At 37.0% G+C, this 18,734-nt stretch overlaps 2 protein-coding genes across 6 annotated transcripts in view; one reads left to right on the top strand and one right to left on the bottom strand.

Annotated features, from left to right (window-relative positions):
- crlf1a (cytokine receptor-like factor 1a) overlaps positions 1-9,355 on the bottom strand; it is a 24,279-nt gene extending 14,924 nt beyond the window's left edge. For 2 of the 5 annotated variants that reach the window (XM_058750725.1, XM_058750695.1), the window contains exons 1-2: positions 5,454-9,355; positions 3,863-3,990 (exon numbers count right to left, since the gene is read on the bottom strand). The gene's annotated coding sequence lies outside the window, so the exon portion shown is untranslated. Of the gene's footprint in view, positions 1-3,711; positions 3,773-3,862; positions 3,991-4,550; positions 4,672-5,453 lie in introns of those variants that run through there. The other 3 variants (XM_058750701.1, XM_058750709.1, XM_058750716.1) reach the window with 3 other exon arrangements.
- keap1a (kelch-like ECH-associated protein 1a) lies at positions 4,764-18,734 on the top strand. Its single transcript, XM_058750682.1, has 7 exons — positions 4,764-5,027; positions 9,364-9,975; positions 11,534-11,890; positions 13,128-13,804; positions 15,814-16,019; positions 17,745-17,921; positions 18,030-18,734. The coding sequence occupies exons 2-7, from the start codon at positions 9,766-9,768 to the stop codon at positions 18,203-18,205; spliced, it is 1,803 nt and encodes a 600-aa protein (XP_058606665.1). The 5' UTR covers positions 4,764-5,027; positions 9,364-9,765; the 3' UTR covers positions 18,206-18,734.

Here is an 18,734-nt window from a genome sequence, read left to right as displayed (position 1 = left end):
GGACGGATAGTGTGATCCTAAATAATATTCTTTTCTATATTCCAAATGTTCCACAGAGTATAAAAAGAAAATGTCTGAATATATGTTATACCATTTTGCCAATAGTTTCTTGGAAAAAAGTGCAATAAAATTCTGTAAATGATATAGAATGTAATTCAATTATAATAGAATTATGTAGAGAAAGTGAAGTGAAAGAAAAAACAATATTCTTTTAACAATAAAATAAGTGAAATAGAGTTATTAAAAATACAAGACGATAAGTTTCCAAAAGCATGAAGAACTTGATAAAACTTTTTTATTTTTATTTTGCTGTACAACGTTTAAATCAATGGAAAATGATCAATTCAATACCAACGCCTCAAAGTTGTCATGACTAATGTTTGACTAATGGTGGTTATGAGCAGATGGAGATGTGGTCCTAGTCATTGAGTCACCCACTCGGTGAGAAAGTATATTTTGAAACAATAACCATGACAGTCAGTTCGCCCGTGGGTCAGCAAGCCACAAAGCGGCGCTTTATCTATTGTATAAAAAATGCTTGTTAATGCCGGGTTTACCGTTAGTTCCATGCTGCTCTGTCTCGTAAATGAGTGAGTGGACTTCCTTTCCAGTTATCACCATACAATGCTATAACAAGAGGGATGTCATCCAAAGTCTGTGAATGGGGACAAAGACCATTCATCTCACAGAGCCCTCAAGGGAAGAGAGAACTCCCACCACATTCATTAATTCTGCCTTTATCCTATAACTTCACGCGTATGTCTTCTGCACTTCTAAACACCTTGTTCCTAAATATATTCTACTCTTCCAAACAGTTTACTTACGCATTCGTATTATGTCTGAGTCAATGCGTTCTTAAGAATGTTATGTCATATAAATAGAGCACCTCAGGAAACTTACATTTACAAATCAAGATGTTGTAATCACAACAACTTCAGCAGGCTTAAGATAAATGAAAGCCATACAAACGGATTAACAAGGTATAATTATCTGTGAATGAAGTAGCTGTTCCTGGGAAACACACGACTGGCGGAACTGACATGCACGTGGTCATTTTACACAGAAATAAGCTCCAGATTTCAGAGGAAATGGTCTTACTATCATCTGCCTCAGATCTTTGAGTCTTTAGGAATATAATCCAGTCCATTAAACGACTTTGGATCAACTTGAAGGGTGAGAGTGATTATGCTTTTCGCTAAATCCTAAAAGATGGGAAAATAATCCAAAACATTAGCTATGCAGATCAACTACAGGGGAGGAAGAAAAGGAGTTCCTCCAGCATTACAGTATCTGAGTGATGTGTTAAAAGAGTTCTGCTTTGGAGACAGAACAACAAAGATAGTTAGAAACAGAAACGCAAACAAGAACTTCCTCTCGGCAAACGAATCGCAACGTAAATCTCTCAGCCAATTCGCTGACCGCATCTGATTGGACACATACCCAGCTAGGTAATGCCTATCCAGAACATGACTTACACTTCAAGGAATTGTCTGTATCTAAGAGGACATTTATCCTCCAGAAGCCTGCTCTGAGACAGCACAACACACCATAATGAGACAGGGAAGCATTGATTACCGGGACCCTGTGATTTAGTGGGTGAGCTCTGGCATGTGGAACAAATTATCCCACCATAAAGATTTCAGGGGGAATTCTCTTCGGGACGGAGGCTTGGACTCGCAGCATTCAAGCCGAGTGTGAAAGCATTGGCTGCTTTGTTTTGAAGCACTCCGAGGAACCCAAATTGGACATGCAGTAATATAATGATGATTACCCAAGGGGGGTTAAACCTTAGTCCAACACACCTCAGCATTTTATGTCCAATCAACTTGGCCGACGCAGAAACCCTCTTAAAAATGTCTGGAAAGCTGGGAGAGGCTCCAGCTCTGCGAAACATGTGCTGAAATCACTGTAAATCAAGCAATTTCCTCTTAATACACAGAGACAGTCACTGACCCCAGCGGTACAATCCTCACTGATTGGGAGAAAATGTTTGTTTGAAGTAGGGTCAAAGCCTTTCCAGACTCGGTTAAGCTTTGTTTATATTGTAATGTATGTTACAACGTATTATTTCTTTAAAGAATGGATAAATGTGAATTAACATGGAATGAACAGTCGAAGAAATACAAATCAGATCATCATTCCTGACGGATACCCCTGACATAGTTTCTAAAGCCAGAGAAGCACCTTTGGCAGCCCCCCAATAATGCATGACAGATGTATATCAACCATACACTCGGTGATGGCAAGATCCAGCAAATGTGTAGCCAAAATTCCCAAGAGACTCTGAGTTGTTAACTTGCTCTTTCTCCTCATCTCCATCTGGATTCAATGTGCTGGGTGAAATGCTTCGACAATCAAACAAGAAATGGGTAGAGAATGTATATTTCACCCTTCATTCTATTATTTTGCCAATTCTATGTTAATGCTGTACTTACTTCCTCTATTCTCTTTAGGTTATGCAAATCCTTCAGTATTTCCTGCATTACTGGAATGTAAATAATCATGTATTTTTGCTACTGTACTCTTTGTGAAAATGAATATTTGGAGAATGTTCTGTTCAATTCAGTTGCATGACTCAAAGTTGTAAAATATCTCAACATTCCCCTAAAGATGCCCCTGATAAGATTAAGAAAAAGCTAAACTAAAATGAGATTTAAAAGTCAATGCATAATATGAACATGTAGGCAAAATAATGTGTAAATAAAAAATATTTTGTGGTCATTTACATGCTCTAATTGTTCTAATGCTGTTCAGATCTTTAATTATATACAGTGATACTCAATGTTTTTATTCTGCACTTTCTTCAATGTTACCATCAGCTATTTGAAAGTATAACAGATACAAAGACCAACATCCCTGTGCATAATTAAAGCAAATCTAGGTAATGGAGCTTCTTGTCATTCAAAAGCAACCATTAGAGGGAGCACAAACACAATGTATTTCACTCAATTTGAGACTTATTTTTAGGATTGAGAATGATAGAAATGAGAATACTACAACAATCGATAATACACTCTAAAGCTGTCAGACTATGCAATGAATCTTAACTAGCATATAAAACTAACATGTTATTAAGCAAATCTTCTAATGCTAAAAAATGTAAAAGAGTTTCAGTTGGTTTCTCTTTTTTCTGCTGACTAATCAATATGCAAATTATTACAAATTAATCTGTGAAGCAGTCAAATGCAATGGGTTTTATATAATAAAAATATTAAGTAAGAAACAAGTAGGGAGGGTTGCATAATGGGAGGGGGCTGCTGTGCGTGGAGGGTTATCAGTCAATCTCATGTTCTGCTGTGTCACTGTGCTGTTAGGCATTTCCTTTATTCTCTTGGCACTGAATGTGTACGTGAAAGCACACCTGGTGTCCTGCACACAGTTCAACGAAGCGGATTGCATATTATACAAGCATAGGACAAAGTCCATTATCTTCTTATGCAACATAAAAGAACACAAAAAACAACTATGCCTGTAATTAATGGCAAATTATGATATTTTATTGTGATTCTAAAGTGCTACTTTACTAAAGTTTGCATGGCAAGCATTAAAAGGTGTTGTTTTAAAGATGAGTAGATATTATAATTATTATAATCATATAATTACCATAATAAATAAATACTAATTGATTAAATGTGTAAAAAGGCTTTCACAGAACTAAGAATGACAAATTCAGTGCTAACACTGCCATAAGAAAATGCTTTGCATATGTACCTGATATTTCTAACAGTAACCTTTGCTGTCCTTTGTTGGAACATATTTGCTCTTGCACCTCCTGCTCTTGGTGGAATTTACATGGAAAACAATGTTTGTTCTTCAGTAACTTCCTTAAGACCATGACAAGGCAAGAATCAGTAAAACAAACCTCACAAATGCTGCTAAAGTCAAAGGCCTGGGTGTAACCCAACAAGGAATATGATCTTCAGGAAGCCTTGGAGGAATACGCGCTGTAAAACGATCTGCTATCTGCCAGATATCCATAAAATCTGATTGCTATATAAGAACAAAAACAAAAGAGAATGGACTCTTAATATTATGGATGTAAATATGCAACATTTTACAAATAATCTGACACGCATAAATTAATATGCATACCTAATATAGTATGAGTAAAGTTGTAAAGTAATAATTTAAATTGTTGAAGGTAACTGTAATTTCTGTTAAACATTTTCCAGTTTTAACTGTGGAATTTTACTGCACAGGTTTGTGTCAACATTGGTAATGACTATGTTTGAAGGGGCAAACGAGACTGAAGTTCCCTGTTTGAAATGTGGATTAGCTTGTTCATTACTGTGGAATGCCACTCACAGTATATTCTGACTCACTGAAGCCTCAGTTACAATTAAAATCCCAACAAGCCCAAACAAATACACTGCAAATACAAATTTCATCTAGGATTAGGAAGAGGGTTTCCCAGAGGGCGTCTGTTTGCTTCTTACATAACAACCTTAAGGATTTTTTGGCAAAGAACATGTCAAATTTTCCAGACCATGAAGCATTCAGAGATGGATTATCTGAGAGGTATATTTAAATGACAAATGAGATCAACTGACAGTCTTCGATATCTTTGCTTTCGGTTTGTCAGTCAGCCCGCATTAGGTCCCACTGGCGTTGAGCTGAACAGAGGAGTTGCACAGTCATGCTGATGTCAATGGCACTCTGTGTTTGGACGGCTGCCAGCGGGAGCGCGCGTTGGTGAGCGTGCACGAGCCTCCTTCACACAGTGTGTTTGGAAGCGCGCGCGCGAGCGAAAGAGTGTACGCGCGTTTGTCCTCTCAGTCAGTTGACAGCTGGAAGGCGGTGGAGCTTCGCGATACAGCAAACTTTCGATTTTTTGTGTTTTGCTTTGACGTTTTACGCGCCAACTGCTGGAACGTCCTGTTCGTGATTGCGCGCGGTGGGCATTCCCCTCTTCACTTATTCGTCTCTCTTTTTTTTTTTCCATTCGAACAGCATCGTTCTTCATAAAGCACCTATGACAGTACGTAAGTGGAAGTAAGTGAAGAACTGTCGCCGGTTCCTGATACAAGGTGAGTGCTTTTAGCGGGTGTAGAGGGAGGATTGCGTTACATTGTTGTCGATGGACACTAGAACGCACTAGAAAACGCGCGCTTGACAGTTGTTTAACTAATGGAAGTCATCTTGCTTCTTGCCTTATCAGCACAATTTTATCAGGGGTGAGACAGCAAGCCCACGGGGTGATGATGTCACAACTGTTAAAATCTTGAATGAGTGCTTCTTGTTTTTTCCCCCCAAATTAAAGTACTGACAGAGTAGTTCAGTTCTTTATCATGCTTAAGCAACATCACACGAGCAGTGCTACTGTAACGTTAGTAGCATCGTACAGACTCCGCTGTAGGCACGAGGCCGCAGGTAAATATCAGCTTAACTGATTTCTGACCAGCATGATTGCTAGTTTAATATTATGCAGTAGTTATAAATATCCTGTAACTTACGTTTCACACAAAGTTTGGCGAGTTAGTTCGTATATTTCTTCTCAGCCAACGAAAATAGTTCCGAACATGCCAAAGCTTCAAGCTTTGGGTGTCACCAAGCAACGCTCAGGCTGAAAGCCGGACTGGATCAGCGTGTGTTAGTGGAGCGGAGCGGCACCTCCCACGCTCAAAGCGTTCTGAAAGCACTTGGCTGAAAGTCTACTCCGGGTTTTGTATGTTGTGCGCTCTGTACAAGAAACCCGTTTCGAGCGATCGTGGAGCGATGTTATGTCTGACACCGAAACTCAATATATTGGACATTGATATTGGAGCTGACAACCACGTGACCACAATCTGGCGTAAAAAATTAGATTAGAGATTTTTTTATTTATTTATTTATTTTTTGAGTATGGTAATACGTATGTGAAGCTCACATGAAACATGTCAAAATCGACATTGCAAATTTTATGGATTGTTTTTTTATTTTTTAGTGTAAATACACCCAAACGACTTATAATCACTTTTGTTTTGACAATGACTCTTATTAAAAAATAAATAAATAAAAAAACAAAATTCAGAGAGAATCATTTGCAGAGATAACATGTGAAAGCTGGGGCACAGCAGATATGTAGGTGTTGTTCTTTTTGACCACTAGATGGCCACAATGTAACTGTTTAAAAAAAAAAAAACTTTGAGTAAAAAACCCTTTTATTATGCGGTTAAGCAAAACTGTGCTTAGCAAAAGTTTCTTTTTTCATAATCAACTGTTGTGCCAGTAGGTGGCGACATGCAACTGTTTTTTATTCTGAGCAAATCATTAAATCATGCATTCAGCGAATTAGTTGAAAACACCGATTCATTTACAACAACTGCTTTCTGTTGACTGTCCCCTTTAACTGCAGCTATTTTCATTGACAAAGCACAAATAGTTACAAAGTAACTGGCAGTATTTTCTAAAACGCAAGTTACTCAACGCTAACTTATTGTTGAAGTTCAGAACAACAGCACTCTTGCTTGTGTGATACTGCTTAATTATATGATTCTGTTCTTTTTCATTAATTGTTTCCCTACTGATTTGACAGGTTAAAGTGCTACATGCACATATGTTAAAGACTATTCTGCTGCAGTAGTTCAGATATTTCACTGGAGCTACCAATCATTTTATTTTTAGCAGCAAATTATAATGCCTCTGTTTATGTGCAGCATATTAGTATTTATTTATTTTTATTTACTCACTCACCAATAATAGCTAGAAGTTATATAAGGGATAAAGTACAATTAGCTGGTTGTTATTATGAAATAAACCTCCAATTGGGTGACCAGGCAGGACCTCAGAAGACATAGTGGCAAATTGCAGCACTGGTCTGACTGTTCAGTCAACTGTCCCGAAACTCACTGGCCCTGGGCAATCAGGTGATACTTATTGTCCTAAGCTAATTGAACTGTTATTAGTCATCTCTCTGTGAGTCACACTGCAGTACATTCCTATAGTGTGTGCGTGTGAGAGAGCACATCTGACTCTTTCCAATATAACTAGTAGATTACAACCATTGTGCAAGGAATTCAGTGTACTTAGAACTTCATCTGAACACAGGATTTCCCATCAGCCTGATTCTAGGTCAGTGATCACCACCCTGCCATGTACCCGGTGTCTTTATGATTCACAGTTTTCCGCGTAGTCATGAACACCTTCCAGACTGACTGGCTCTTTATCAGGGCAATGGAGATGTGTCATAGTGCAGTTATCAATGAGGTGTTTTGTCCTCTTGCTGACCTCAGCTATATAACCGTGACCCAGGGGAACTGCACTCTCCCTCCCTCTCGCTCTCTCCTTGGAAATCCCATAAGTGATGAGGACTTTGTTTTATTAAAGGCATAGTCCAGCCCAAATTGAAAAATCTGTCATTATTTACTTACCTCATGCAATTCCCAACTTGTTTGTTCTGCAGAGCACAAAAGTACAAATTTTCAAGACATTTTTAATCGGTTCATGTGACCACATCTGACATGCTCCATAAAGAACAAAAACACTGCAAAACACATATCATATAGTTAAAAAAAAAAAAAAATCTGTACATGAGCAGAGGCTAGACACGATTTTTGATGGAAATTAAGATCAGTGAATAACTTTGAAAGAATAGGAATACTGCACAAAATTCACATCACATCTTTTTTGTGCTTTCTGTTCTTTTTGGAGCTTGTCAGATTGTGCCATCATGGACTGGCTACGTTTACATGCACTCCTATAATGCAGTTAGAGCAGTACTGCGGTTTAGTTGGAGCTCATGTAAACAGGATACTGTGATTATGTTAATATGATTATGCTTATAATCTGAGTAACCATAATTGCAGTAAAATGCACATTTTAATCACGCTTATATGCAAAAGTGTGCTTTTTTATTAAAGAAACAGAAATGATATTGTACAAACACTTTCAGAGAGCATTATAGAGCTTTTACAGAAAATTTCACATGTACCACCAAACAAGACGAAAAGCAAAATAAATGAATACGTACATTTTAATAAAAATAGTAAATGAATAAATAGATCAAATAAAATGAAAACATTGATAGAATTTGACACATTTTTATTACTAGTTAAGCAGCAAGTGTACATGTGCTAGTGCTGCATACGAATAAGGTAGGTTTAGTACTCTAGAACACTTTTGCATTTGACAAATGAAACCAGCAACAAACAGTATTTAAATTAAACATTTCATGTTGTAGTTTGGGGAACAGGTGAACGGGTACAGATAGAACTGCATTTGTTAGCAAGTAATCAAAATAGCCTTGAAAAGCAGGATTGAAAATTGGGGTTTGCCCATGTCATGTAAACTTATCTTAATCCAAGTAATTCCTCACCCTGACTAAAGGTGTACATGTAAACATAGCCATTGTATAGAAACTGCAGTGTAAAGGTTCTTCAAAAATGTCAACCGTTTTGTTCCAAAGACACAGTATGTATGGTTTCGAACGACATGAGGCTAGGCAAATAATGACTATGCATTATGACATGCATATCTTCCACAGCACAACGTGGTAGTTAACCAGGACAAAAGTTCATTTGGCAGAACCTTCCACAAAAAGTTCCAGCTTTTCACTTTCTGTTCTATAATTTTTCAAACAACCTGACACTCAGCAAGTTAATGGTTAATACCACCAAAGCCATGGTGCTAATGTGCACAGCGCAGCATGTTAACATTCTCTTTAAAGTCCGGCTTAGCAATATGGCATGTGGGAGCATGACACAATGAGCCTTAGTTCCAAAAGAAGCCGTGGCTGGCAGCGTTGTCTTGTGATAAACCCTGCTTTAAGACAAATAAATGTGTCCTCCGCACTTTGGATTGTGCAATAAGAGCAGCAGAGATGACCTGACAGTGTGGGATGTTACATAACCCATGAAAAAAATTAGCTTCTGATGAGCAACAACTTCTAGACTGATCAACAACAGAGACTTTGGCCTCGAAAACCATGTTAGTGTGCACAAAGGTTTTTATACACAACCATTCCAGTTGTGCCACAAGCATGGTTTTCAAAGTGTTGTCTGTATAATGCAGGAAATCACATGTTGCGTCTGTAAATAAGGGTGTGGCTTGGCTGTTTTCCTTTTTTTGAAGTCTACTTGACATCCGTCAAGAAATAGGGAAGTGAAACCTGATTCAGTCAAGTCTGTGCAACTGTCATCATAGACTGTAATTAAAGACAGTTTCTTGTACACATTATTATAGTAGAAATTGCCTCTTTAGGATTTACGTAATCCTGCCATTGTATTCCTTGTATATCGCCTGTTCCATGTCGTGTTTGTTTAGTTTTATATCTAAGATATCTTCCTCGATCATCTTGGCAATATTCAATTATGCATTTGATAAACAATGAAAGCACTGGAGGGATAAACAAAACATTTCTCAATGTTGTATCTTTGTTTTTCACAGGGTGAAAAGATCACAAACCATCTCAGAGGACAACAACCTTTTGGAAGAAAAGAATATTGCATTTTTAATGCGTGTGCTTAAAATAATCTTTAAGATAACTTCGTTTGTACATCCTCTAGAGTATAAAAATGACTTTTTAACTCATCTATACAAGACAAATAGCAGCATTTGTCTGATTTAAGGGAAACAACGGTGTAATATTTCAACAATGCCAACTTGGCTTGATACAGAAACTTGGTTTGGTGGACTTCTAACCAGGCAGAAGAAACATGGCTCTCTATCCCTAAGCGATCATCAGTTGTGCCTTTATTTCTTCATGACACGTGGATGGATTTAGACATTGTTCCGCTGCAGTCGCCATCCATTTCCTACTTATATCAGTGACATTCTAGGTCTCGGAGAATGATATGTCCAAGAAAGAAGAGGCCCATCAAAGATGAGGATTTCTCTGCCATCGTGGTGCCCTCCATGAAGGGTCATGGTTACTTGGATTACACAGTTGAAAGTCATCCCTATAGAGCCATGCAGATCATGGATGAGCTTCGTCATCATGAGTTGCTCTGTGATCTGGTTCTACATGTAACTTACAAAGACAAGATAGTGGATTTTAAGGTAAGAGATATGGAATTTGGTTGTAAATGTGCAAGAAAGTTTGAATAGCATGTTTGACAAAAATGTTTAAAAGGATCAGTGCCATAAAAAAGCTGTTTTATTCTGTTTAGTTGTTAACCTTAGGTGTTTTCAGCACAGGTTTTTTTTTTTTTTTTTTTGCATTAATGGAAACATTAACAACTGCATAATGGAGAACCATGTTAGTAGACAGTATTTTTAGGTATTTAGGTTTTTTCGTGGGCTATTTTGGTTGACTGGGTTTGAGTCAACATCACAGACTTGTCCATGCACTATAGAGTGCTCGTCTACAGCAGTATCTCAGTTATTCATAAGACTGTGTGGCCTTGACCTGTGAGAAGGCACTGTCTCATAATTGATTATAAATGACTGACAGCTTTGAAATATTTCACAACAAATATTTATTACGTAAAGATTTCTAGATTTACAGAGAGGTGGATTATGACACTTTTAAGTCCAGTGACAAATTAAACTACTTACATTTGTGAATCAGTATACTCAAAAGTTATTAAAAATGTAAAACAGCATTCATATACACTAGAGTTCATAAGTTTAAGGCTAGTAAGATTTTTTGAACAAATGTTTTTGAAGGAAGTCACTGCAAACTCACTAAGGTTGCATTTATTTATTCAAAAATACAGTAAAAGCAGTAATGTTGTATAATATTATTACATTTTAAAATAACTATTTTAATATTTGGTAATGTAATTTATTCCTGTGATGGCAAAGCTGAATTTTCAGCAGTCATTACTCCAGTCTTCAGTATCACATTATTCTTCAGAAATCATAATAATATGCTTTTTTGTTGTTCAAGAAACATTTTTTTTCAGGAGTCATTTTTTTTTTATTTGATATAAAAATATTTTGTAATAATATAAATGTCTTTACCTTTTGATAAATTTAATGCATCGTTGCTGAATAAAAGTATTCATCTTACTGACCATGGTAGTGTATATTTTCTATGCAAAGTACAAAAGCAAACATTATTATAAAATGAAATATTAAACAAATAATTACATTTTTGCTATAAAAGGGCCTGTGTAATTTATTATGTGCTTAAAAATGTGTTTGTGCATTGTTCATATTGTACATTATAATGCTAAATTCATGTGTAGCATTTAGGTTTATAGGTTTTAGTGTTTTATTTTTAGTTTATCTAGACAAAATAGTATAGAATTTAAATATTATCCATTTATCGGGTATTGCCCTTAACAATACAAAAAAAAGGTAGCTTATTATATCAGTTAGATTTAATATCAGCACATCCCTAGTACAGATTTCTTCTCTAGTATTTAGTATGGTAAACTACATGGCGTTCACTGCTTGAATATCAAGAAACAGATCCAGCGTGTTATAGTTATTTTTAATATGGTATGTCCCTGGCACTGCAAATTACAGTGCACTAAGATAAATTGTCCTCATTACAAGTGTGGAATTATGTTAGTACATGTTAAGGCATTTGATTGTAATTATGAAAACACGGCACATACAGCTCTCATGATTTAGTTTCAGGTCTTGAACAAGTGTCTACATTCCCCAGGTGCATAAACTGGTGCTGGCTGCCTGCAGTCCTTACTTCAAAGCCATGTTCACCAGTAACTTCAAGGAATGCCATGCCTCGGAGGTCACCCTGCGAGACGTGTGCCCTCAGGTCATCAGCCGCCTTATTGACTTTGCCTACACCTCCCGTATAACAGTGGGCGAGAAGTGCGTTCTTCACGTCCTCTTGACTGCGATGCGCTATCAGATGGAAGAGGTGGCCAAAGCGTGCTGCGATTTCCTCACCAAGAATCTGGAGCCATCAAATGTCATAGGCATCTCGAGATTTGCAGAGGAGATCGGCTGCACTGATCTGCACCTTCGCACACGAGAGTATATCAACACTCACTTCAACGAGGTGCGTGCCCCGTAGACTCAGTTCACCGAAGTGTCAGTTAGCAGCGATCGATAGTTGCCACCTGCTGTGCTCTCTTAAGTAACTGTACTACTCTGCCATTGACCTGTAACAGTTAGTCTTTGAATGAATGAAAGCTATAGAGAATGGCGCTGTGTGGCTAATTGCTTTGTCAATGGGACTCAGGTCTGTCTTGCAGATGGATATTGATTCGTATAAATTATCCAGCTGTCAAATGAATCAGGCATTACAGAAATTGTTCACCCAAAAACTATCATTTTACCATAATTTGCTCACCTTCGTGTCACTACAACCCGCATTATTTTCTTTCTTCATTCGAAAAATGAAAATAAGGGATGTTAGGTAGAATGTGCAAGCTGCACTTTTCCATACAAAGAAAATGGATGATGATTCATACTATCAAGCTCAAAAATTAAATTACCAAAGTAAATGTGGTCCGCATGACTCCAAGCAATGGACCCTTTTAACAGACTGCATTTCTTCAGTTATTAACATCATAAATCCAGCACTGAATGTTTTTATTTTTTCACTTAAAAAAATTAAATGTATACTTTTTATTACCTTGGTGTTAAATTACAGAAAACAAGTTAACACTTTTCTGTATATATTTGTTGTAGTTTTCGTTCACCACTATGATGACTTGTGCTTCTGAGAAACCCCGAAATGTGAAAAGGGTCCATTGCTAAAATTCCTTGTTCATTGCTTATCTTCCATCCTACAAGAATTTCTATATTGTTTATCATATATTGTTTTTTTGTTTTTTTTAAACCATCCTGTTCTTGCCGTTAAAATAGGCTTTGGTGGTTAAAAAGGTTAATAACTTGGTGTCAGAGATGTCAAAACAAGAAGTGTCTAAAGTCACAGTTTTTTAATTAAAAATGAGCAAGAATGATATTCATTAGCTCTCTAATGATTTTTAGAACTCACAATAGAAAAGGTCAACTGGCTAATCACCAATAGTGTAGCAATGTATAAAGCATGTTCACAAAGAAATCACTTTCAAACCCAAATTTCTTTCTGTTGGTCAAAGTGGTGAATCTGCATGACATGAATCTCTTGGATTTCTATTAAAATTCCATAATTTCGCCCCCCAAAACTGGCCGATCAATAATTAATTTGACCACACCTTTGTGACAATTTATTTATTTTTTGGTTTGACATTTTGTATTTATACAAATACATATGTCCATACATACATGTATGTTTTTCCTTATCACAGGTAACCAAAGAGGAAGAGTTCTTCAGTTTGTCCCATTGCCAGCTGCTGGAGCTGATCAGTCAGGACAGTCTTAAGGTGCTCTGCGAGTCCGAGGTCTACAAGGCATGCATCGACTGGGTTCGCTGGGATGCGGAAAGCCGAGCGCAGTACTTCCATGCCCTCCTCAATGCAGTCCACATCTATGCTCTGCCACCCACATTCCTCAAAAGACAACTGCAGTCCTGTCCCATCCTCAGCAAGGCCAACTCCTGCAAGGACTTCTTGTCCAAGATTTTTCAGGACATGGCTCTTCGAAAACCCCTGCCTCCCCCTCCTCATCGTGGGACGCAGCTCATCTACATAGCAGGAGGTTACAAGCAACACTCTCTGGACTCTCTGGAAGCCTTTGACCCACGGAAGAATGTCTGGATAAGGCTAGCTGACATGGGATCTCCTTGTAGCGGGCTCGGGGCGTGTGTGTTGTTTGGGCTCCTTTATACGGTCGGGGGACGCAATCTCTCTCTGCAGAACAACACAGAGTCTGGATCTTTGTTCTGCTACAACCCCATGACTAACCAGTGGACCCAGCTGGCTCCGCTCAACACGCCCAGAAACCGAGTGGGTGTCGGGGTCATTGACGGCAGCATTTATGCCGTAGGGGGTTCACATGCCTCTACACATCACAACAGCGTTGAGAGGTGAGGCTGAGACAGGAAGAAAACTCGAAAAGGTTTTGTGTTGTCTCTTTTTACGATGTAGGGTTTTTCCCCTTTATATTATATTTTTTCTTTTCTATTATATGTACACTAGCGGAATCAAAACATTAGCACAGTGCAGAGTGACAGATTAAAACTTGGTTGAAGGAGTTTGTATTACACTGAAGACTGCGTCGCACACCTGTCCGAACATTCACACAACGTTTTGTACGAGATAAAAATGAAATATTAGCAGAAAGGTTGTGTTACACGCTACACTTGTGATACGTCCCTCATTGGTTACAGAAAGTGTTTTGATTTGAAACAAGCGCCTTCCATCAGGGTGTAGAGATCATTTTGCTCAGTTCTTTTCAGAGCAGTCACTCTTGACTAACAAGCTTCAGGCAAATTGTTTCATAACGTACATTCCACAGCACAGAGTCAGGTTAGGCCTTTCAGGAGAAACACATTTCTTCACAATGAGTGTAATGATATGAATATTTTATATTTATTAGACAGTAAACACAGTGACAGATCAGGTAAGAAGACTTTACGTGAACTCTACAGTATTTATAGGGTTTCATCAGTAACTCAAAACGAAAGCGACATGTTGTTTGTCAGGAACTGTATGACAGTGCATCTAAATATCACAATTGAAAGGAGGGACTCTATTGTATTGTGAGAACTAAGGTGGTTGCTATATTTACCTTGAAAAGGTTATTGGGACATCAAAACGTTTACATAAGGACGCAAACTACTCTGATCTAACTACATTAATAGTTTTGCTAATAATGAGAAATGAGCAAATTATCTTTAATTAGTCTTGAGGGGAAATGTCTAAATGACTTTGCTGCAAATTACAAAAGATGGATATTTTAATTTATTCAAAAGTATTGTACAGAATGCAGAATGACATGAATAACTAAGCAACAAAAAAAATACAACAAAGAAAAATACATATATATAATTCATATATGCATTTATTTAATCAAAAGTAAATTTAATACAGTAAAAACTGTCATACTGTAAAATATTATTATAATTCAAAATTAATTAATTTCTTTATTTTTTTGGGATCATTTTTTTTAATTTTATTTATTTATTTCTGTGATGGAAATATGAATTTTCAGCAGCCATTACTCTTTAAGTACCACGTGATCCTTCAGCAATCATTCTAATATGCAGATTTGTTTTGCTCAAGAAACATTTCAGGATAAACATTTTTGTAACATAGTTGCTGATCAATTTTATGCATTCTTGCTAAATAAAAGTATTAATCTCTTTTAAAAACAAGATAAATTTATGCCACAAACATATATAAGTGGCATAAACCTAATTAACTATCTTTAATTTCTTATTTTAACCGTGGATTTGTGGCGTTTTTGAAAAGCTTTCCAGTAGACGAGCGCAAGTTCAGATTCATAACAGAGCCATGTGAATCCTATTGAGGATAATTTATGACTGAGTGAGCGGCTCAAATCGAAAAGTTAATCTGTCCAGGAATGCAGGGAGAGAAAGTACGTGTATTCTATTTAGGAATTAGAGTAAGACGAAAATTCAAACAATGAACGTCGATAGATCATCTACAATTTCAAAGATGTGTGAAATTCAAGACTCAGTCTGTGCCTCTGCTGTGCTGGGAGACAGAAACTCTTGGGTCAGTAACAGTAGCTGTCTTCACAAGCTTTTTAAATGGAGATATCGCATTGTTGGCAGGTTAAATGCATTCTCTTCTTGCTGAAGGCTGTTTTTTTTTTAAATTGTGACATTTTGTTGGTCATTTATCCACTCATGGGAATTGCTTGCAGTTATGATTGGTATTTGGCACTAGATATCATTGTTTGGAACAAAGGAAAACAAATTCTTGAAGTGATGAGCATGAGACATTTAGAAAGAACGACTGAAATCGCTTTTGTATTGACTTCCTCATTGCTTTTTCTAGGAAATCATATTCCTTGATGACAATATGTCTTAACTGGTTTTTAAGGATTTCCTGCTTATTGTTTTCACAGGTATGACCCAGAGACAAACCGCTGGACATTTGTGGCCCCTATGTCAGTGGCGCGGCTGGGGTCCGGTGTCGTTGCGTGCGGGGGAAGTCTGTATGTGGTTGGAGGATTCGACGGGGACAACCGATGGAACACGGTTGAGCGCTATCAACCAGACACGAACACCTGGCAGCATGTGGCACCTATGAACACAGTTCGGAGCGGTCTCGGTAAATATACTGCACCATTTATCAAATTAATGAGTTGGAACTGTTTTCTTTTACTTGACATGTTAACCGCATATGATGTACTGCGTGAATGGTGCGATTATATAAAAGTGACTAAAGGGAACAATATGAAAATAAGAGAACAAAAGACCACATCATATCTAATCAAGTGGCATTTTACAGCATGTTGTTACAACCTGCAACAACATAAAACACCATTAAAGTTGAAATATAATACTGTTCTGTGATACTAGACAATGATTGAAACTTTGTATTGTCAGCACTTCTCCTGTTATTACCTTCAAAAGATGAATCACTTTTTATACTTCTCATTTGTACTGTAAGTCGCTGTGAATAAAAGTGTCTGCTTAAATAAATGAAATAGATCTGAATCAAACATAAATGAAATAACATAAAACTTTCTAAGTAAACAAAGATACTAAAATCTCTCCATTCTTAAGTTAATTAATAAAAAAGATGAATGAAACTCTTTTTAAAATGCCCATGATGATGACTGCACTTCTAGGAATGCCTACTTCCCAGAGCTGCTTGACCCTGCAGCTAACGCAATAATCTGTAATTGCTAAAATAGTGGCATAATCACTGAATAATTCATATCAGAAGAGTTGAAGAATTAGCTGTGCAGTCAACATAACAACGTGCAGGATTCAGCAACTGTGCATTGTGCAATCCATGCAGGAATGAAAATTCTGCTATGATTTATAAACCCTTGTATGGTTCCAAAATTTCTTCTATTTAATAAAAAAGTTGAGTTTTAAAGACTGTTTACGCTGCTTATTCCACACAATGAAGGTGGATGGGGACCAGGGTCCAGCTCAAAAATAAGCATCATAAAAGTAGTGCACACTTACACTACCAGTCAAAAGTTTTGAATAAATAAGATTTTTGTAATGTTTTGCTGAGTTTGGTGGTCAATTATTATTGGGACAAAAATTGTTTTTATTATTACAAATGTTGAAAATGGATGTTGATGCTTAATATTTGACCAGCATTTATTTGAAACATTTTATTTATTTGAAATATTTTATGACATTATAAACGGATTTGCTGTCATAACACATGAATTTAATGCTTCCTAAAAAAGTATTAATTTTATTATTTTTAAATCTTACATGCCACAAAGATTTGAATGCCAGTGTAAAACATTTTCCACAAAAATATTAAACCACAAAAACAGTTTTACAACATTGATAATAATCAGAAATGTGTCTTTAGCACCAAATCAGCATATTAGCATGATTTTTAAAGGATCATGTGACCCTGAACACTGGAGTAATGATGCAGAAAATTCAGCTTTGCCTTCAAAGAAATAAATTACATTTTAAAATAGAAACGCTATTTTCAATTGTAATATTTCACAATATTACTGTTTTTACTGTATTTTTGATTAAATAAATGCAGCCTTGGTGTGCATAAGAGACCTCTTTTTGACCACTAGTGTTTATTCCAAGTTTTCTGAAGCTATATGGTAGCTGTGTGTGTGTGTGTGTGTGTGTGTGTGTGTGCGTGTGTGAAACAGTCTGAAGTGTAAGTTACACAATGAAAATACTGCTTTGGAATTTTTGACATACTTGGTCACCATTCACTTTAATTGTATGGCAGGGAGCTCCATACCAGAATGTACTAAGAAAAAAGAAAATACTTGTATTAATGAAATAATCACTAGTTGATATGCACTAAGCTGTCTGGTGTTTGTTTTGTTTGTAGGGGTGGTGTGTATGGATAACTACCTCTATGCAGTTGGTGGCTATGATGGTCAAACCCAGCTCAAAACAATGGAGAGATATAACATCACTCGAGACGTGTGGGAACCCATGGCCTCTATGAATCACTGCCGCAGTGCACATGGAGTCACGGTCTACCAGTGCAAGATTTATGTGTTAGGTGAGCTGGATGCATGAACTAACACAATGTATACCTTGAAGGCAATGGAAGCTGCTTTGGATGAAAGCGTCTGCTAGATGCATAAATATAAATATTATTCCATTTCAGGTGGATTCAATCAAGGGGGTTTCTTGTCCAGCGTGGAGTGCTACTGTCCAGGCAATAATGCGTGGACGTATGTAACAGATATGCCCGTTGGGCGCAGTGGAATGGGTGTTGCTGTAACCATGGAACCCTGTCCTGGAATCCTGCCAGAGGAAGAGGAGGATGAGGAGGAGATGTAATGTAGAAGTTTGACCTGTGAACTTGTGCCATTTTGGAGTCAGCACTTGTTGAATTTCCTTCAAACTTCTTAATGCATGTGATGCCAATAAGGACATTTGTGTGTAATTTAGGTTCATTTGAAAGGTTCTTTGATAGATCTTCCTTCACTACAAAGTGTGTGTGATTTAAAGAGAAACATTGCTAATCACTGAACTAATGAACCCGATCACTTTATAAGGACTAAATGAATATCCTGTGACTGAGACACACACAATCATTTTGTTGAACTGTTAAATACGTAATTTTGTGAGCTAGTTCTATAATACTTTTCATGCCTGTAAATGCACTGTTTAATGTGCACACCTGATAAAACACTGAAATCTTATGAAAGTTTGGGTTTCGTTTCTGACAACTTTAGGATCTCTGCTGTCAGGAGTGTTTGGGGTAACTTTTTTTTTTTTTTTTTTGAAGCCAGGATATATAATGCATTAAAAAAGCTATTTTAAAAGTGTTGAAATTAACCTGTAATGTCTTTATAATAAACCTTAT

The sequence above is a fragment of the Onychostoma macrolepis genome, chromosome 02 (genome assembly GCF_012432095.1).
Source record: "Onychostoma macrolepis isolate SWU-2019 chromosome 02, ASM1243209v1, whole genome shotgun sequence".
NCBI lineage: Eukaryota > Metazoa > Chordata > Actinopteri > Cypriniformes > Cyprinidae > Onychostoma > Onychostoma macrolepis.
Note: the sequence above shows the minus strand (reverse complement) of the source record. Positions and strands in the feature narration are given on the sequence as shown.